Raw genomic sequence first — 21,229 nt, forward strand, 5'->3', positions numbered from 1 at the left:
TTCTTTTCTTTTAAAAAATGTTTTGGGGCGAACGAGGCAGCGGCGGCCGGGGAGCGGCCGATTGGCGCCGGGACAAAGGCGCGGCGCCCGGCGCCCCGAGCAGCCCAAGCCGGGGCGCACAGCCGGGGCGCAGATCCCGCTGCGACTGACATGATGTTTCCACAAAGCAGGCATTGGGGCTCCTCGCACCTCCCCCAACAACTCAAATTCACCACCTCCGATTCCTGCGACCGATTCAAAGATGAGTTTCAGCTGCTGCAGGCCCAGTACCACAGCCTGAAGCTGGAGTGTGACAAGCTGGCCAGCGAGAAGTCAGAGATGCAGCGTCACTACGTGATGTACTACGAGATGTCCTATGGCTTGAACATCGAGATGCACAAGCAGGCTAAGATTGTGAAAAGGCTGAACGGCATCTGTGCCCAGGTCCTGCCCTACCTGTCCCAAGAGCACCAACAGCAAGTCTTGGGAGCCATCGAGAGGGCTAAACAGGTCACTGCTCCTGAGCTGAACTCCATCATCCGGCAGCAGCTCCAAGCCCACCAGCTGTCCCAGCTGCAGGCGCTGGCCCTGCCCCTCACCCCACTGCCCGTGGGGCTGCAGCCGCCCTCACTGCCAGCGGTCAGCGCGGGCACCGGCCTCCTCTCACTGTCCGCCCTGGGCTCCCAGGCCCACCTCTCCAAGGAAGACAAGAATGGGCACGATGGGGACACCCACCAGGAGGATGACGGGGAGAAGTCTGATTAGTGGGTGGCCGGCCGGCCGGGATGGAGGGAAGGCAGGGACAGAGAGGAGACAGATAGGAGAGAGAGGAAGGTTCGTGCCCAAGCCACAGTATAGCTCCAGATTGGTTCAACTCCGGTAGTATTTATGGCAGCCACCTGCTGGGGCCCTAGCTCTGCTCTTGGGGCTGCCCCCTAGCTTTGCACCTCCCCGACCCCCCACCCCACACACACACTCCACTCCCGACCTCCGACCTCCTCCCCCTTCCTCCACCTGCTCACATCACAGCCCAGGCTGCCAGGACCAAAGGGAGCAAAACCTTCAAGTTCAGCACCCCCTGCACTTCCTCGTTCTGCAAACGTGTAACTGACAGACCACCCTGCGCTCCGGGGGGCACAACACAGCCACCCTCCTTGGCACTGCATGCGATAAGATGCTAGCTGCCCCCTCCCCTCTCCCCACCCTGGCACTCCTTGTCTTCCCCCACCCCAAATTCTGCCCCCACCTTCCTCTTGCCCATGCTTCTCCTTACTCTTGGGTGCTCCATGCCCCACTTGGTCCTCTCTCTTCCTTCCCCATCAGAAGAGGGGGACAGAGGGACAGCAAGCTTAGCTGGGACCAGCAGGGTGGGGGTGGGTGACCCAGGCTTCCCCTCCCCACCCCCTTCCCAAATAAAAATGAGGGTACTAAAAAAATGTTTTATTGTGATTTGGCAAAATGGTTTGCCATGCAAAAATGCATACAGTTTTAAACGCATGGCATTCATTGCTAATGGAATAGCATTCCCTCTACTTCATCCCTGGGTTCACGCTTTCAATTCATCCTTCTTGACTATCCTTCCTGCCTCTGACCTTTCTCCCTGGGCTACTGCTGTCCTTTTGATCTCATATGGTTGATTGTTCCACCACCGAGTATATAGCTCCCTGATGTTATTATTCACCTTATGGGCCTGTTCATTGGCTGAAAATTGAGTCATGAAGTGAGCTCCATTCCAGACCTGAAGGATGTTTAAAGGGGTTCCCCCAATCTCTACCTTATCAGTAAGACTACTCCTTTGGATGAGTTTGCGTTTGGTTCCACCTTTTTCCTTGTGATCCTTTTCAGAGTGGTTTGCAGTGGTAGCTGGATACTTTCTAGTTCTGGTCTCAGGATCAGGGTAGCTGGGTTCACATGGTCCTTTAGATCTGTGGGTGCATTGTGTCCCTGAATGTTTGACTTCCTGTGTGTTAGTCTGGGTATACTACTAAAACAAATCTATTGGCACACATATGTGTATAAGAAAGAGATCTATATGCAAGAGGAATTGAACATTGAGAAAACATCCCAACCCAGTCCAGGCCAAGGCCATAAGTCTGATATTAGCCCATATGTCCAATACCAGTCTATAAAGTCCTCTTCAGACTCATGAGACACATACAATGGGGCCAAATGCAGGGTGATCACAAGCCAGTGTGGCATTGTAAGCATTTCCACACTGGCAGGGGTCTCTATGTGGCTTCAGAGGTCTGGTTGCATCCATGTGCCTTGTCATCTGGAGAATGTCTCCCTAGGAGTGGCAGAGAGAGAAGTGTCTTCTGCCTCCAAGGAGGAGTCCCAGATTTCCCAGAATTCTCAGGAGAAGTCCATGCCCACAGAAGTCTCATTGCATATCTCCAGATTGACAGGCTACACCCCACCCCTACACACTTAATCCTTACATTGACACCAGATTAGGCGACTATTACATTCTGCACTCTTCTCTGCCCCAGATAGAAACAGACCCATAATTGTACGTTTGAAGGTATGCTTTCTTAGAGGTGTTTTTCTTGCTCATTCTCATGGGTTGTTACCACATGTCTAAAGAAAACCACCCTTGGACAAAGCCATGACTTCTAATCCCTCAAAAGTATTGCAACCTATGAAACACAGATGTTATCAAGTACAATCCATGTATAAAGAGACGGCTACTTGTTTCCAAAGGTTACTAGTTACAACGAACCGTTCAGAGCTTATCACTCGAAACAGTCAGGAACAAAGTACAGCAGAGTACTTTTATCTAGGGTGTGTTGAAAGGGAGAAAAGTCGATTGAACAAAAAAAAAAGAAAAGAAAAGTAGATTGAGCTAGAAGTGGAAATGAAAGAAGCTGCATGAATCACTGTATAAGGAAACAAATGATAACACATGAGAGTGCACACATTTGGAGAGGCATTTCAAGTCCATACTTTGAGTTCAGGATCTTTCTCAGGAATATGACCTCCAATCCAGTCATTTAGTTTCTGGGAATCTCTCCTAAGGAAAAAAGTCAGAAAGCGGGGCCAACACTAAGGTGAAAAGATGTTTCGGAAAGCATTATCTATTACTGAAAGAGAAAACACAACCTTCAACAACAGAATGTTCAACTATATTACACACTGTGGAATTCGAAGCTGCCACTGGAAAAAAATTTAATTAGCTATAATTAATGATGCTACTTTGAGGACTAAGATGCACCTGCCCCAAGCCATGGTATTTTCAATGGTTTCATATGCCATGTGGATATTGACCATTGAGGAAGGAAGATAAAAAAAGAATCAGTGCATTTGAATCGTGGTGCAGGAGAATTCTGAAAGTACCATGGACTGCTAAGAGGACAAACCAATCTTTCTTGGAAGAAGTACGACCAGAGTGCTCCTTAGAGGCAAGGCTAACAAGACTTCGTCTTAGGTATTTTGGACATGTTGTCAGGAGAAATGAGAGGGCATCATTTTGGTAGAGGGGCAGCAAAAAAGAAGGCACTCAAAGAGATAGAGTGCCACCGTGGCTCAAACAGAGGAACAACGGTGTGACTGGCACAGGACCCGGCAGTGTCTCCTTCTGTTGTGCATAAGGTGCCTATGGATCTCAATGGCACCCAACAGCAGCCACAATGACACAAGAAGGTATACTATAACATTAACAATAGTGATGCTAACAATTATGACAGGCGCTGTGCTGCACACTGTATACGTATGGCCTCCATTCATCGTCACAACTAACGATATGTGATTGGCATTGTTCTGGTGGGCTCCACATTACATATGAAGAAGTTGTGACTTATTAAGCTTACGTGCCTTGATACCATCACACAGATGGGGAGTATATGATTCCATGCCTGTCGTGGCTAAGAAATCATGACGTTATTCTTCAGAATCATGATATGATATGCCACTAATTTTTGTGTGTGTGAAAGTAAACATATATGCGGGTGACTCTTAAAATATTTTAAAACAGGCAGAGCAGAATCGATAAAGGACATTCTGAGCAATCAAACGGAGGCTAGATGTAAACGATCAAGATCGCCGACCTGCGCCCTTCAGTTCGTCTTCACTGTGCAACAAACCACCCCGAGTCTCGCGATTTAAAACAACTCTTCCTGATCTTTCTTTAAAAAACAAACAAGTCCCTCCAGAATCCTTTCCTAAATGGTCCGAATGGCTGGGGAGGAAAAGGGAGTCGGGTAGGGGGTAGAAGAGTAACACTGAAATGAACTTGGAGTCTTTAGTGACAACCAAGTTCATTTCAAACATACCAAACCTGTTAGTGGTCCGTGATTCACAGGTTGATATAAGAGATGAGATCACCTAGTTCGACTCATGGGCACTGGTGTAACTGCAATCACCTGGCAGCTCAGTAGGTATTGGATGGCCCTGTCTATGTCTGAGAGCCCTTGCAACATAGTGGGTTAAACACTGCACTGCAAACCACGTGGCCAGCAGTTTAAACCCACCGTCTGCTCCGTGAGAGAACGATGAGGTTGTCTGCTCCCCAAAAGATGTACATCCTTGGATTGTGATAAGAGATGTATGAGCCCCTAATAAAACTATTTTAAAAATGTACATCTTTGGAAACCCAAAGAAGCAGTTTTACTCTGTCTTATTTAGTGGCTGTGTGTTGGAAAATCAACTCGATGGCAGTGTGCTCTGTTATCTTGGCTTTAAGATACCAGGCATTTGGTGCTGGCTATCAGCTGGGCACCTCTCTCCACCGTGCCTTTCATTCTCAAAGAGGCTAACTCAAGCTTCTCCGTAGTGTTCTAAGAGGAAGTGAGCTGAAGCTAGCTGTAAACTCTTTGGGGGAATTGCTTGGGAATTGTACAGCCCATTTCGACTGTGTTCTATTGGCTAAGGCCAGTTCCAAAGTCAATCCAGATTCAAGAGGTAGGGAAACTGATTGCACCTCTTCCGGAGAGGAGTGGCAATGACTTTGTGGCCATTTTTTCATCCACCACACTGTGTGAGCCGTATGCATAGGGGAAAAAAAGACTAGATCAATTGGAGGATCTTTTTGGATATCTGGATTTCTTACTCAGCGTGTAGAACTTTTTCTTAAGGAGTCCTGAGGTGTAGTGGGTTACGTGTTGGTCAGCAGTTCAAAACCCACAGCCTCTCTGTGAGAGAAAGATGAGGCTTTCTACCCTTGTAAAGATTCAAGGCCTCAGAACCTCGCAGGGCCAGTTTTCCCTTGGCCTATAGGGCCGAGATGGGTCCGCATGGCAGTGGGGATACACACCAACACCCAGTCTCATTCAGGGGCTTGTTGAGGGGCTCAGAGCTCCTCTAATAGCTAAGGTCATCAGGCGTCAGAATCGATGCAATGGCCATTTCTGAATAAGCTGCTCTTGTCAGTAGGGACGAGAAGAATAAGAACATGAGACTTCAACTAGAAAAAAACGTCTAGACACCTTATAATTTCCCAGGAGACAAAAATGATCATTTTAATAAAACAAACACTCTTCTAGAAGACTGAGCAATCCAAATAGGAAATGGCCTTGTCGGGGCGCTGACAAGATAGCTGTTGCTAGTGCCTACAGAGGCTTAATTTCTAATTCTCGGTAAGGCTGAAAGAGCTCTGTGACAGCCTCCCTTGTTTTCCCGGAGCAGAGGAAGACAGCCTGTGAGGAGTCACCCATGAGCTGTAAGTCACGGTGTTAGCAGAGGTATTACCTAGTCACTTAGGAAATCCTTGACAAAACTTTACAAATCTGAGAAAAGCCTCTTCTTCTATTCCCACAATGATTCACTATGTTTGAAGTCCCGGAGGGCAGGAAGAAGCGAGAACCTACTTTTGCTTTTATCTACATCCAAACCCCAACCAAACTCCCTGCCACCCAATGGATGATGTATTGCTAGTAAAGGCCAACAGTCACTTGTTCAATGTTAAAACCTGTAGCCTTTGAGTTGCTTCTGGCTCACGAGCACCTCATGTGTTTCCAAGTCAAGCTGTGCTCCAAAACGGTTTCAATCGCTGGGTTTTGGGGGCGTAGATGGCCAGGCCTTTCTTCCACGGCAATTCAAGATAGACAGGGGTGTCTAACCTGCTGATTAGCAGCTGAGCTTGTTACCCATTTGCACCCCGCAGAGACTTGTGTTGGAGGTCATAGGTGTCACCTGGTGATAGTTCAACTCCCCTCTTTTGCAAAAATCACCTGTTGCCTCTTCCTTGGGCAAGGCCTTCAGCAGAGTCTGTCTGGGGAGATGGTTCCTACAATACCACACTTACTGCCACCAAGTCCATTCTGACTCATAGGGACCCTAGAGGACAGGGTAGAACTGCCCCTGGGGTTTCCCAAACTGTAACTCTTTTTTTTTTTTTTAGACTGACTCTTTACAGAAGTAGAAAGCCTTGTCTTTCTCCCTGAAGGGGCAGGTGGTTTCCAAATGATAACCTAGTGGTTAGTAGGCCAAAGTGTCACCACCATTCCACCAGAAATCCTTGGGAAGGTGGTTAGAAAAGAAAAATTCTGCAGAAGCTGGAATACTTCTTGCAGGAGGGACAACCAGGGAAAAACTATCCTCTAACCCAGCTGATCTCAGGACATAAAAATTCATGATACCAAAACAGTTGATCTTAGCATTCCCTGTAAGACAGCACCCTACTGTGGTGCCGGGAATTCCGTCCCATGGCTAGTTTAGCCACAGCCTGTGTCAATCCAGTCAAAGGACGAGAGGAGATGATGCCGATTGCCTGGTTCCCCTTTTCCCAATGAGTCTGAGTAGGAGTCCAATGGAGGAAGAGGTAGCTGGGATATCATTCAATTATTAGAAACTCTGAATGCGTAGGTTTGCACATGCTTATAAAATTGGAACGCTAAAAGATTGGTCGATTGAGTCTTCGTGTTGCATTGACAATGGGCCATCTCAGCAACAGGAGAGCAGAAACAGGAGAGAAGAGTCAGGAGAGGAGTGTCTTTTGGACCCCAATATCCCTGTGCATCGAACCCCTTGGGCCAGGAACAGAAAGCAGTTACACCACAGAAGAGGCAGAGCAGAACCCACAGTCAAAGCACCAGAGAGGGCAATGGGCTTCTTGGCCCACTGAGTAAGAAACTTGAGTGCCTCTGTTGCGAGGGTGCTCCCCAGATGGGGTTCTTTCTCTTTCCCAGTTAAGAATAATGAGGTAAAGTAAAAAAAAAAAAAAAGGAAAGAAGAGTGAGGTAGGGAGCCACATGAACCATACAAGCACAGATTTATTAGAGAGAAGTGCCTTGCAAGGGGACATGTGGCAGAGGTTGTAAGCCAGTGCAGACCATGGTCTCTCCGAACAAAAGGGAAGGAGAGGTTTAGGGGTGATGGATATTGTGTTTAGTCATAGACAGAGCTGAATTCTGGGAAAGGGGTCTACATGAATGGGGTTAGCTGTCATAATTTATTATGGGACAGTGTACATAAGCTGGACAGCTAGTTCCTCAAGTTCGAGTCCTGTGCCTGGGTGTTCTTGGCTCTTTGAGGTTCAGTTCAAGGTCACAGGTGTCTGGTCTGCTCCTGCTCCTATGGCTAATTGAAGCTGGTAAAATGGATGACAGCTGCAGAGCCAGGGTGTGGAATAAACAGGGGTAGAAGAAACCAGTCTGTTTTTTACTCTTTCTCTTTTTCAGGCAGGAGGCTTGAGAGTTAAGAGGGTGGGAGAGGCAGGTAAGCTAGGAGCTAGAATTGGGTGCCTCTGGGCCGAAGCTTACTTTTCCACAGCATTGAAGAACCCCAAACAGTAAGATGATACATCAATACGTAAAAGAAAATAACTCCCATCTCAGATTTTACAAGCAGCGGTCAACAAATTCTTCAAGGCATTTAAGGTAAATGAAAAATGTATTCAGGAATATACCACTAACAGAAGGAAAGTGTTTACACAAGGAAAGTCCGTTTTAGGAAGAAATAAAGAGTGTAGGGTTGAGGGTGGGACTAAAGAAGAGGGAGGGGGGACTTGCTAACTCTTTACAAAATTGCAACTATACAGAAGGGTCAAGGGGAGGAGACAACCAGTCAGGGTGGAGTGTAGCAACATACAACTTTCCTCTAGTTCTTAAATCTTCCTCCGTCCACCCACCCACTATCATGATCCCAATTCTACCTTACAAATCTGGTTAGACTCAAGGATGTACACTGGTACAGATAGGAACTGGAAACACAGGAAATCCAGGACAGCTGATCCCTTCCGGTCCAGTGGTGAGAGAGGGTGGAGGGAGGGAGGGTGGGGTAGAAAGGGGGAACCAATTACAAGGATCTGCATATAATCTCCTCCCTGGGAGATGGGCAACAGGGGAGTGGGTGAAGGGAAACGTCGGGCAGTGTAAGATAATAATAATTTATAAATTATCAAGGGTTCATGAGGGAGGGAGAGCAGGGAGGGAGGGGGAAATGAGGAGCTGATACCAAGGGCTCAAGTAGAAAGCAAATGTTTTGAGAATGATGAGGGCAACAAATGTACAAATGTGCTTGACACAATAGATGGATGGATGGATTGTGATAAGAATTGTATGAGCCCCCAATAAATTTTTTTTAAAATTGCAACCATGCAAAAGAAATACTGAACAATCCAATCGACATCGCCTCAAACCTCTTAAAAACAAATTATATAAGCACACAGTCCTTGAGTCATCAGATCGATGATATCATCACACAACGGGTCACCTCTGGGAAATTCCACGGAGATCTAAAAAAGGCAAATGACATCACTCCTAGAATGAAAACATTTCTTCCTTTCACCGTCCTAGGCCAGTTTCTTCAGAATTTGCTTCCACGACGGGCCAAGGAGAAAACAGGTAGGCTACAGGTCAGGACTACGAAGCAATATTCTTTTCCAAAAATGTCCAGTGATTACTTGCGTGCGTAGGCAAGGACTTCTGAGAAGGTTCAAGAGGTACTGCTAGAGGGCGCCGCTTTGGGGCGTGGCACCAGCCCCGAGTGCGCATGCTCCGTTTACTCCAGCACCCGGAACACAGCAGCTCCGGGGGTTTGGGAGAGGGCGGGACAGAGGGGGTAGCCGCGATCTTATTGGGCGAGGCGCCATGGGCGGGGCTTCTTTGCCTTGAAAAGCGGCGCCGGGACCGTCGCGCTCAGCTGTTCTGTAGTAAGTTCTCTGCAGAAAGGTTTTCGTTGCTCTCCAAAGTTCGCCGGGTCATGGTGCCGGCCTGACTCAGAAGAGGACGCTCCCGGGAGACGAATGAGGAACCACCTCCTCCTGCTGTTCAAGTACAGGGGCTTGGTCCGCAAAGGGAAGAAAAGCAAAAGACGAAAATGGCTAAATTCGTGATCCGCCCAGCCACCGCCGCCGACTGCAGCGATATCCTGCGGCTGATCAAGGTAGCTGGGAGCCCGGGCGCCTTCGGGGACCGGTAGGGCGGCCCGGGCGAGCGCAAGTCCCCCTGCTCCTCCCTCGCCCCCCCCCCCCATTGTAGCCACCCTCCACTCCCCTCTCTCCCTGTGAGTGGGCCGGAACCTCACGTTTGTTTTCTCTTCTCTCCCTTCTGCGTGCCTCCTCCCAGGAACTGGCTAAATACGAATATATGGAAGACCAAGTAATATTAACGGAGAAAGGTAACATTACAGAGAGGCAGGGGCACGGCAAAGCCTCCAGTTCCCCTTGACCTCCCCAAAGCCAACACTCCACTGCCCCTTCCCACAGATCTGCTGGACGATGGCTTTGGAGAACACCCCTTCTACCACTGTCTGGTGGCGGAAGTGCCCAAGGAACACTGGACCCCGGAAGGTAACCCCACCCCCCTCCACCTTTGCCCATCCCGAAGTTGATCAGAGTAAAGCGTAGCCTGCTATTCGGAACCACTTCCTGCTCAGGCCCAAGTTCTTTAGGGAGAAGTTGGCCAGAAATAATGGCAGCCAGGGCAGAAACCACAAAGAAGGAACATCATAACTGGGTTGTACTTAATTAATGTTGTTGGGTGCCATCTAGTGGATTCCGACTTGTACAGCTCTCCCCTCCCCCCGTGCCAGTAGAACTGCGGTACTACGGAACCAAAACTCGGAGAACTGTGTAAGTATCAGAGCTCTGTGAAGCCCCCGAACAAGTTAGGTATATAATGTCTTTTGTTGTAATTCCGTTTCATAAAATGGTTCTTGTTTGACCCTAACGTAAGCCTTTTTTGTAATTCTGTTAAATCACATTTTTTTCTTTAATTTGTCCCAATCTTCAGGTTACAGTCTCTAGCTTCGCCATGTACATGGCCCTTCTGTGTACATGGATGGGCGGGGAGGTAACTAAAAGATCCTTTACACAATAAAGTAGATGATCATGATAAATGAGGTAAGGCCCTATTATCACACATTTGAAACACGGTAGATCAGAAACGTCACTATACTTGCTTCCTGTCTGTGTGCAAAGGAATCGAAAGTGGCTAGACAGGGCCGTGTGGAACCTCTCTGCCTCCCTTGGGAGCGCGGTGAGATCACCTGTTCACAGGCGGAGGCTTGGTTGTTTTCTGTTCGTTTGATTTTTGCTGGTCCTTGTCGACAGAGCTGAAATGGGAAGTTGTTTGGGGGTGGGAGATTTCTAGAGATGTTGTTTTGACTTGTTTGGTTTTCTTGAAGTCCTGCCCCCAAGCTAGAAGACATGAGCGAATTACCTTGTAAGGAAGGAGATGAGTGATTTATAATAGCTGTTCACGACAATGGTGGCTGCTTCTAGCATTCAGAACTGGGGAGAGAGTGACTGTGAATTGGAAGGCAAATTCTGCGCTAGAATGTGGCACCTTTGGCCCGTTCTGGACGTTAAGGAAGCAGTGTTTCCCGACTTACAGATATTTACGATTCCCAACTGCCCTGTAAATTTGACTTATCCCCACATCAGCATCCCAGTATAAATGTAGGCAATGAATACAGTTGTTTACTTTAAAAGACCAAGTTCTTTGGCTTCTTGCTCCCAGAGTGTGGGCTCCCGCAGACTGCAGAGTAACCCCTGCCTGAGGTGCTAAGCTGGCTTCCGGTTAGCGCTGAGTGACTATTTTGTTGTTTTGGTTTTTTTCTTTCAAATTTGAGGGGGCTTCAAAAAGTTCTGTGGGTGGGTAGGAGGGGGAGTTCCAAGATCTCTTTATGGCATTGTTCCATGAACTTTTTTTTTTTTTTGAAGCTGGCTTGTGACACAATCTGAACACAGAGAGACTGTCCCTACAGTGAGTGGCTGGGGCTTTCCTGGCCTAAAAGGGGACAGTTGAAGTCAGTGGTCACTTAATCTCAATAATCTCTGCATATCTGTTTATGACAAGCCATGCTTAGGCGTCTGTGTTGCAGCTACATCGTTGCTGGGCTTTTGGTCGCTAACCCAGGTGATAACTCTTGTTGCAGGCCACAGCGTTGTTGGTTTCGCCATGTATTATTTTACCTACGATCCCTGGATTGGCAAGCTCTTGTACCTTGAGGACTTCTTTGTGATGAGTGATTACAGAGGTAGGGCCGAGTTCAGAGGGCTGGCCCTCAAAGAAAGGGGCTTTGAAAACCAGAAAGTGACCATTTCCCACCATTGTACTTCTCTTTCAGGCTTTGGCATTGGGTCAGAAATTCTGAAGAATCTAAGCCAGGTACGTCTCCAGGTTGGGTGTCTGAATCTGTAAGGATGGCAGGGCTGTCTAAATGCCTGTGTCCAAATCGGGTCTTAGAAAACAGGGGACATGTCACAAGTTTTCTTTGACATCGCCCCTGTTCCCCCCACCCTCCACTAGGTGGCTATGAAATGTCGCTGCAGCAGCATGCACTTCTTGGTGGCAGAGTGGAATGAACCATCTATCAACTTCTACAAACGCAGAGGTGCCTCTGACCTGTCCAGCGAGGAGGGATGGAGACTCTTCAAGATCGACAAGGAGTACTTGCTAAAGATGGCGGCAGAGGAGTGAGGAGTGCCGGCGTCGGCGCCGACAAGTTCCATTCTATGTAGAATAAATTCTCCGCTTCTCTTGCTTTCCTTCCCTGATTCTAGTGGAACCATAGAACAAGCTCCCATTCCACAGCTTTATTACCAGTGGTGTTGTTGCATGTTTGAAAGGCAAGCGGCGATTCTGAATGGCCGTTTGCATGCAGTTTGGAGTCCGGTTTTTGTTTTCCTTGAACATCTTTGATAAACAATAAGGCGGCAGCGTGATCTTTATATATGAAAAAAAATGAACACTTCATTCTTGTGAGTCATTTAAATGTGTACAATGTACACACTGGTACTTAGAGTGTCTGTTGGGATTCTTTTTTAATAAACCACCCTTTGATTTAACTCCGTGTCAGCATTTGTACTCGTCCTTTCGCTCGCCGCTGGATTCGCTGCCGTTGCATCAAAGGAAAACAAGCTAACACAGTTAACGGGGCACTTGACAACAGCTCCAACATGGCTCTTGACCTTGTCTTTAAGGCTGGTTTGCCCTGTGCTAGTCTTAGCAAGGTCAGAAAAGCATCCCATTGGGTTCTAAGGTTTTGGATGTAACAACATGTCAAATTAGGACTTTTCCTCACTGGCATCATGTACTTCAACCTGACGGTGATCCCCCCACCCCACCCCAAGAGCCAAAAGCGGCGGTGACTTCACATGCCAGTAATGAATACGCTCATTGTTTTCCAAGTAAAAAGTGGGAGGGTCGAATTACAAACCTCTGAAAACCAGGAACAAATCTTAACCACAAAACCCTATCCCTCACCAATGACTACTTACAGGGAGAGATGATTGTGGTAATTCAGGTCAAAGGGTGAAAAGAGTATATTTTAATAGGACCTGGAGTTGCTAGGCTTGATCAGGGTGGGGCACCAGTCAAGTAAGTTCCCAGCAAGTTTGGAGGGTCAGTTTTCTGTACTGGACACAATGGGCTTCTATGTACAGAAGCAATCCCTCAAGAACTACCATCGAGTTGATGCTGCCTCAGAACTGCCCTGTGGGTTTCTGATGCTGTTAACTCTTAAGGGGAGTAGAGAGCCCTGCTGGTTTTGAACTGCTGTCCTTATGGTTAGCAGCCCTCCCAACACAACCACTGTGCCACCAGCAATAGGAAGTGTTCAATGCCAGAAGGGAAGAAGTAAATGCTTTCCAAGGCTGAAGTAGAGACCTTCCATAATCGTATGTGAGTTCACTTTTCTGCGTGCTCATTATAATGATCTAAAATCCTAAACCCTTGACCGATTAATGAAAAGATAAGAACCACTGCTTCTCATAGGATGGCTAGAGATTAGAATACCACAGTCCATAATTTTAAAAAGTGTCGGCCTCTATTGTGTTTAATACTGGAGAGCTTGGGGGCTTACTGGTAGCTCAGAGAGCCTGCCAGGTGAATGGAGAAAAACACCAGGGTATCTAAACACTCCAGCATCCCTGAGCAGCTGTAAAAATACAGTGGAGTGGTCGGTGTCTGCTCTCTGATGTCACAAGGAGGAAATCAAACCCAGACTGGATGCCATGGAGTTGACTGACCCACAAGGAGGAAGGTGTGTCAGACTCCACATGAGCTCACTGAGGCAGGGCTCAGAGAGGCCTCCACTCTCTGTTCTGGCCAATTCTGGCACCAGCTGGGCCTTCCCAAGGCTTTCTGCTGTTCTGCTAAATTCCCAAACATATTGCAATGGCCACACTAGACTCACAGACCAAACTCACCATGACGGCAACTATGAGGTTTCTTAGGGAAGTAAATAGGTTACAAGTCAAGATTCGAAATGTCCAAGAGACAGTTCTTTGATCAGGACAGCCTCTTCTCTGCCATGGCTGCAGACAGACTTATTTCTGGTCCTCAGCCCTTCCACCCGGCCTCTGGCCTGCTTGAACAACGTTACAGAGCTCTTTGAGCACTGCTGACAAATGCCCAAAGGTCACACTAAACACTCTACCCCTCAGCATGAAGGCACTCAGTTCTAGCTCCATGAGTCAGTGAGCCCAGCTCCCAGGTAGGTGCCTGAAAACTCAGCTTTGCTCGCTCCATGAGTCAGGGCACCCACTGCTCCAACACTGGGCGTATTTCTGCTGCTGCTACTCATCTAGTGTCAGCCTTCTGTCCCCTGGGTCTAGGAGGTTCTGTGCACAGGAATCTCACGGTCTTAAGGACACACACCACTGTTGGTTCTCCTTTCTTGATAGTGGTGAGATCCCATCTCCTGTTTTTGAGATGGCTCATTTTAAACCCAACAGGAATGGCCAAAAAGAAAATGAGGGAAAAAAAAAAAGACCAACCTTCACATTAGAGTTCTAAGCTTTTGCAATCACAATGAACTCTGTTGACAATCACTCAAAACGGAATCATATAATCCTATCGGTATCTTCCTCCAACTTCTCTACCCAGACCCCATCAGGAAAAAAAGTTGTTTGGTGGGAGTTACATAACTGTGGCTCAAAGAGGCATAGCAAGGAATTCACTGCACTGTACTGGCGCCATTAACATGCTCGGCTACTAATGGAAAGGGCTGAGGACTCAAATCCACTCAGAGGCACTTTGGTAGAAAGGTCTGGTGACCTCTCCAAAACTCAGTCATGGGAAACCCGTGGTGCACAGCTCTGCCCTGACAAGTGGAATCATCGTCAGTCAAACCCACGTGATGGTTTCTTGGGTTTTAGTTTTGTTTTGTTTTTTATATACAAAGAGCCTTGTAAGGAAATGAGACCTTCTGAAAATAGTGTTTCGGAAAGTGGGAATCCTAGAGGAAAACAGCTACATGCTGACTGTGGCTGAATATGGTGAATAAATGAAATTAGCCAAGCAAGTAACAATAGAGCTCTTTGTTTTCCCCTCTCGTTTTTTCGAGCCTACCCTTAAAGGTCCAGTGTTGTCCCAGACAAAAGCATCTGTGAAGTTTCTGTAGGCACTTTCGGCAAGTTCCTTAAAATGTAACATTTAAAAGTTGCATCGTGACAGCTTCTGTCCACGGAATGCTGCAGAGCTCAATGGCGAAGACGTCTCTTCAAAGACTTGACCATTGAGCCAATCTGTAAAGCTCAAAATCTTAAGCATGTAAGAAAACGTGTCCCAAAGCAATAGCAATGATCAATGATAGCAATGATCAGCGTAGAAAAGAAAAAAGCAACCTACGTAAGCAACACTCCATAAAAATAACTTCTAAAAAAATGGATGTTTTACTGAAAATATGCCTAACAAAATCATTTGAGAAGAATAGTATTTCAGTTCTAAGGACTTGCCAATTAACGTTGGGTGCCACTGAGTGGATTCTAACTCATAGCTACACCAAAGAGAACTATCGTATAGTGCAGTGGTTCTCAACCTTCCTAACCCTTTAATACAGTTTCTCATGTTGTGGTGACTCACCAATCATAAAATTATTTTCGTTGCTACTTCATCGCTGTAAGTTTGCTACTATGATGAATTGGGTGACCCTGTGATTGGGTCATTTGACCCCAAAGGGGTCGCCACCCACAGGTTGAGAACCGCTGCCATAGGGTTTCCTGTGCTGTACTCATTACAGCAGTGGAGCACAAGGTCTCTCCAAATACTTGATTAGCAGCCAAGCTTTTAAGCATTGTGCTCTCACAATGCTAATTATTTATTTATTTTTGCAAGTGTCAGTGGGATTTTCTTTCTTTTTTTAAAAAATCATTTTATTGGGGTCTCATACATCTCTTATCACAATCCATACATACATACATTGTGTGCCAAGCACATTTGTTGCTCTCATCATTCTCAAAACATTTACTTTCTGCTTGAGCCCTTGGTATCAGCTCCTCATTTTCCCCTCCCTCCCTGCTCCCTCTCCGTCATGAACCCTTGATAATTTATAAATTATTTATTATTTTGTCATATCTTACACCGTCCGACATCTCCCTTCACCCACTTTTCTGTTGTCCATCCCCCAGGGAGGAGGTTATATATAGATCCTTGTAATCAGTCCCCCCCTTTCAACCCCACCTTCCCTCCACCCTCCCGGTATCGCCACTCTTAGCTATGATCCCGAAGGGATCATCTGTCATGGAATCCCTGTGTTTCCAGTTCCTATCTGTACCAGTGTACATCCTCTGATCTAGCCAGATTTGTAAGGTAGATTTGGGATCATGATAGTGGGGGGGGGAGGGGAGGAAGCATTTAAGAACTAGAGGAAAGTTGTATGCTTCATCGTTGCTACAATGCACCCTGACTGGCTCGTCTCCTCCCCATGACCCTTTTGTGAGGGGATTTCCAGTTGCCTACAGATGGGCTTTGTGTCTCTAATCTGCACTCCCCTTATTCACAATGATATATTTTTTTCTGATGATGCCTGATACCTGATCCCTTCAACACCTCATGATCGCACAGGCTGGTGTGCTTCCTCCATGTGGGCTTTGTTGCTTCTGAGCTAGATGGCCACTTGTTTACCTTCAAGCCTTTAAGACCCCAGATGCAGTATCTTTTGATAGTTGGGCACCATCAGCTTTCTTCACCATCTTTGCTTATGCACCAGCTTTGGCTTCATGATAGTGTTGGGAAAGTGAGCATCTTGGAATGCTAATTTAATAAACAGAGTGTTCTTACATTAAGGAAGTACTTGAGTGGAAGTCCAATGTCCATCTGCTACCTTAATACTAAACCTATAAATAAATTCACATATATCTATTTTCCCATCATCCTATATAAATACAGTTACATATGTTCATGCCTGTATTTAGACCTCTATAAATGCCTGTTGCCTCCTAGTTCTTTCCTCTATTTCCTTTTACTTTCCTCTTGTCCCACTATATGTTCAGCCTTCGTTTGGGTTTCAGTAATTTCTCTCCATTACATTGTCCTTCATCAAGCCCTACCAGGCCTCTTACACCCTCCTTGCCACTGATTTTGGATCACTTGTTCCCTTGTCCCTGAGTTGGTTAACACCACTCCCTTTCCCCCACCTCGCCTTCTCCCTTGTCCCCCTGGAACCATCAGTCTTGTTTTTTTTCTCCTCCAAATTGTTTATCCAGCCTATTTTATCTAGATAGACCTGCGGAGATAATAATATGCACAAAAAGCAAGACAGAGCAAAACAAAGTGAGAAAAGAAAGCAAAACAACGACGACAACAAAAAAAGCCAATGATAAAAAAAGAGAAAAGCCTGTAAATAGCTCATGGTCTGTTTGTTGACCTTAGGAGTATATTCTGTTCGAGTTCTGATGGGGTGCCCCACCCTGGCCCCAAAGTCTAATTTTGGTATTCCCTCAGGACTTCCTTGCTCTGCTCCCTTTGCTGTTCTGTTGCACACCCTTAGTGTTTTGCCGCGGTGTGGTGGGGTCAGATCGGGCACAATTGCGACACTGTGTCTCTAGTTTTGTCCCCTGTAGGGCTATGGGTCTGTGAGGGATGTTGTGTTTCATAGTGGGGCCGGTCATATAGATCCTCTCTGTGCATTGGCTGCTCTGCGCGGAAATATGGTCCTCAAGGTTTGGTGGGCCAGGATGTGTTCCACTCTCTCTTCCCCCCTCTTCATTTGCTCCTGTGTGCTCTGATCAGACATGTCCCTCTCCCTGAGCTGTAGCTTCAGTGCTGTCCTCTGAAGTAAATTATTCTGGGGGGAGGGGCAGCTGTCCATGTAGTTGGGATTGAGGCCGGGCCCTCAAACATCTCTCCTGGTTCCCTGTTTTATGTCGGTATGTTGTATTCACATCTTGGAGCACCAGGTTGAAGTCTGGTCTCTCTTTCCCTGTGGAGAGAGAAACAATACCCTCCCCTTGGGTGGGTTAGTGCCCTGTTCCTCCGCTACCCATTTCTCTCTTTTTCTTCTCCCCCCCCCCCATTTTTTAGTTGGCTACCCTATATACCCCTGGATTTGATCTGGCCTCTGCCTTGGTTTGTTTCTTGCCTCTTCTGGGTGTATGCCCAGTAGGGGGTTTGCTGGGTCGTATAGTAGCTCAATTTCCATCTGTTTTAGAAATCGCCAAATCTATTGCACGTTTGTCAATTGTTACATGAGGATTTTTAGTTTTCTGTGATTTTTTTAAACATATAAGGATATGTTATTTGCTATGCTTATTATGTCTCATAAAACACCCTACAAGAGAGCAAATCACAAGACTGACACCAGAGCCATTTGTCTGTCTTGGTTCAAACCAAAGCCCAAGATCACTGTTACAGGTTGAAAATCCACCCCTCCCAAACGTGTGTTGTAAATCCTAAACCCGTGCACCTGTGCTTAGAATCCCACGTGGGAACAGGATTTTCTTTGTTATGTTAATGAACCATATCCTTGTAGGATGGATGTACCTTAAACCAATCACCTTTTGAGACAGAAAAGGAGAAAAATCGGCAGAGAAGAGAAGATACCGGCCACATGAAGAATGCCTAGGAGTTGAAGAGAGACCAGAACCAGTCGTTATCTAAAGTGCAACTATTGGTCTCTCCCGATCCAGAGCTAAATCAATCAATCATCAAAGACACATGCAAAGAATTCATCCTAGTGGGCCACATGAATTCCAGCCTCCACAACTCTGAGACCAGAAGAATTAGATGGTGCCTAGATACCAGCTACTGCTCTGAAAGAGGTCCTCTATCAAGCAGGAGAAAAATATAAAACATAACCCCAAATAATAATAAAAGAGACTGGTGGAACCTCTGAGCCTATGGTCTTTGGCATCTCTTTAACCCTTTAAATCACCCACATCAACTCAACTTTCAATCAAAACATAGGCCTATACTGTGCTCGCCTCGGCAGCACATATACTAAAATTGGAACACTACAGAGAAGATTAGCATGGCCCCTGCGCCAAAATGACATGCAAGTTCGTGAAGTGTTCCATATTTTTAAAAATGAGGCCTATACTTTGACTAATAACACCAGGAAGGCGTGCACTCCCTAGAACACCAACAAGAGGAGAGCTGAGGGCAACATGGACTCAGGGATAAAGCTCAGAAGGCAGGAATGGCAGAGCCAATTAAACTGGTAAACACAGGGAGGAAGGTAGAAGCGTGAGGTTCTGCTGTGGGGATTCCAATCAACATGGAAAATCAAAATGGGGAGAAAATGCATGTGCTCTTGTCAACTTCCAACCAAATCACAACACAAAGTTGTTAGCTCTTTTTAAAGAGACAAGGACCTTCCCCTCGCAGCCACCAGAGAGTCTTGTCCCTGGAGCTACCGCCCAGAACGTGGACTTCCTGTCTCCTACATTGTGAGAAAGATGCACCTCGATTTGTTAATGTCCTGGACAAGTGGCACTGCTGTCACAACAGCACCAAGAAACGGAGACGATCATCACCAGCTTAGATTCTACTGGGCAGCCTTTCTAAAGAAAGTCAGGGCCTTTCCCCGGCCCCACCCCCCAACAACAATGAACAAGAAACCATTAAAAACCCGAATGACTTCTGAATGCCTCAGGGGTGTGTTTAGAACCAATTCCAAGTCAAGTGGATTCTGATTCAGTCTATCTGGGGTGGAGATGCGAATTCTCAGCAGCAAGTCCCACCAGAAAGAACCAGTTGGAAGCCTTGCTGTAGGCCCTCCACACCCCTTCCTCTGAGTCTCCTTTCCACTGAGTTCTCTCAGGGACTTGGAAGGGCTGACACTTATCACTGCTCCCTGATGCAAATGGCTGGTCAGCAGTGCTAAGCCTGCCCTGGAAAAGCAGCCACTGCCTCCTGCTGTCCGGTGATCTCCCTGTCTCCATCATTGAGGGATGGGAGGAAACTGGTTACAAGACAGAGTGCACTGGAGAGATGAGTGTAGAAGATCAAAGGGATGCACCTGACTCAAGTGGTTAAAACCTTGTCAGTCGCTCCCCACTCTGATGAACGCTGGACCTGATCTGGTTTTCAACCTTTTCTGTATGTTTTTTGGTTGTTTATATCAGGGTTTTTCTCAGATGTGTTATGTTATTGGGAGTCACCATCTTAAAGTTATGTGGTATGTCTTCCTTTTTTTCGGTCTATGAAACCCAGGGCTGATGTACCTATAGGGACAGCAAGTGGAATAAGGGTTTCTGGGGGAAAGGGGATACAGTGGCGGGGCTGTAAAAGAGGGTGATGTCAAGGAGTCCAGGAAGGCAAAGAATGTTTGAAAACGGATTGTGGCAGCAACTGCACAATACTGCTTGATGTGATTACAGTAAGAAATGATATACTGCATATACTCGTGTATAAGCCGAGTTTTTGAAAACATTTTTTATGTAGTTCTTCTGGTAAAATTAAGTGCCTCGGCTGATATTTGGGTCAGCTTATACTCGAGTATATATGGTATGTATTAAGAGCCATTAAAAAAGTAAAGAAATACAAGAAAGACCAAGGCTTGAGTCGGATGCACCTTAGTCCTTAAAATGACTTCTTTGCAATGTAACACTGTAAAATCTTTGGCAGGGCATCTGTCTAATGGAATAAGGTCTCAATAAGGGGCTGGGACACAAGGACTCCATGGTCTTTTTGGTTGGGGAAGACATGGATGCACTTGGTAACGTATTACACCATTTGTGAGAAATAGAATGTCCTTTCTGGGAATGCTCTCAGACCTTGTCCTATGTATTTCTTCTTTCCCCTCTATAATAAAAGCTGTCATTGTAAGCATATCACTTTCCATATTCCATGAGCTATACCACTGCTATTCATAAGGTTTTCAGTGGCTAGTTCCTCACAAGAAGATGGCCGACTCCTTCTTTGTAGTGTATTCTTAGTCTAGAAGCTCGGCTGAAACCTGTTCACCCTGTTGGTATTTGAAAGACTGGTAACATAGCTACCAGTATCGGTAACACACAAGGCCCCACAGTACAACACACTGACAGACAAGTAGACTAGCGAAGGTAGCCGAAAGAAATGACGTAAAAGAGCAGAACGTTCAGTTTCAAAGGGCAGCTTGAGAAGACAAAGCAAATTATTATGCAATATGCAAAAAAATTATGAAATTTGCAAAGATCTGAAAACAAAAAAAAGGAAGAACATGCTTGGTATCTATCAAACTTTTGAAAGAACTAAAGGGAGAGGAGAAAATCAAGCCTTGAGTTACAATATTGAAAGGCTAACAGCAAAATATTAAACGATGCAGGAAGCATCCCTAAAAGGAAGGAATATACAGAGTCACTGTACTAAGAAGGATGGGTTGCTATTCAATCATTTCAAGAGGTAGCATATGGTCAAGAACCTACTGCAGTGAAGGAAGAAGTCCAAGCTGCCCTGGTGACATTAATGAAAACCAAGGCTCCCGAATTGATGGAATAGCCATCGAAATGTTTCAAGAAGTAGATGAAGCACTGGGAGTACTTACTCCTGTCTGCCAAGAAATTTGAAAAGATCCATCTTTGTGCCCATCACAAAGAAAGGCAACCCAAAAGAATTGGTAAGTGTAGAAGAATATCATTACTATCACTTGCAAGTCAAATTTGCTGAAG

At 46.3% G+C, this 21,229-nt stretch overlaps 2 protein-coding genes, 1 non-coding gene and 1 pseudogene across 3 annotated transcripts in view; 3 read left to right on the forward strand and 1 right to left on the reverse strand.

Annotated features, from left to right (window-relative positions):
- Window positions 1–21,229, reverse strand: part of APOO (apolipoprotein O) — a 168,321-nt gene that overhangs the window by 28,200 nt on the left and 118,892 nt on the right. The gene's annotated exons all lie outside the window — the stretch shown is intronic.
- LOC142434327 (TLE family member 5 pseudogene) lies at window positions 134–767 on the forward strand (annotated as a pseudogene).
- Window positions 9,042–12,205, forward strand: SAT1 (spermidine/spermine N1-acetyltransferase 1). The gene is made up of 6 exons (XM_075538975.1): window positions 9,042–9,297; window positions 9,480–9,531; window positions 9,620–9,703; window positions 11,293–11,394; window positions 11,485–11,525; window positions 11,667–12,205. The coding sequence occupies exons 1-6, from the start codon at window positions 9,232–9,234 to the stop codon at window positions 11,835–11,837; spliced, it is 516 nt and encodes a 171-aa protein (XP_075395090.1). The 5' UTR covers window positions 9,042–9,231; the 3' UTR covers window positions 11,838–12,205.
- Window positions 18,555–18,661, forward strand: LOC142435215 (U6 spliceosomal RNA). Its single transcript, XR_012781319.1, has one exon. It is a non-coding gene; the product is annotated as a U6 spliceosomal RNA (small nuclear RNA).

This window comes from Tenrec ecaudatus, chromosome X (assembly GCF_050624435.1).
Source record: "Tenrec ecaudatus isolate mTenEca1 chromosome X, mTenEca1.hap1, whole genome shotgun sequence".
Taxonomy (NCBI): Eukaryota; Metazoa; Chordata; class Mammalia; order Afrosoricida; family Tenrecidae; genus Tenrec; species Tenrec ecaudatus.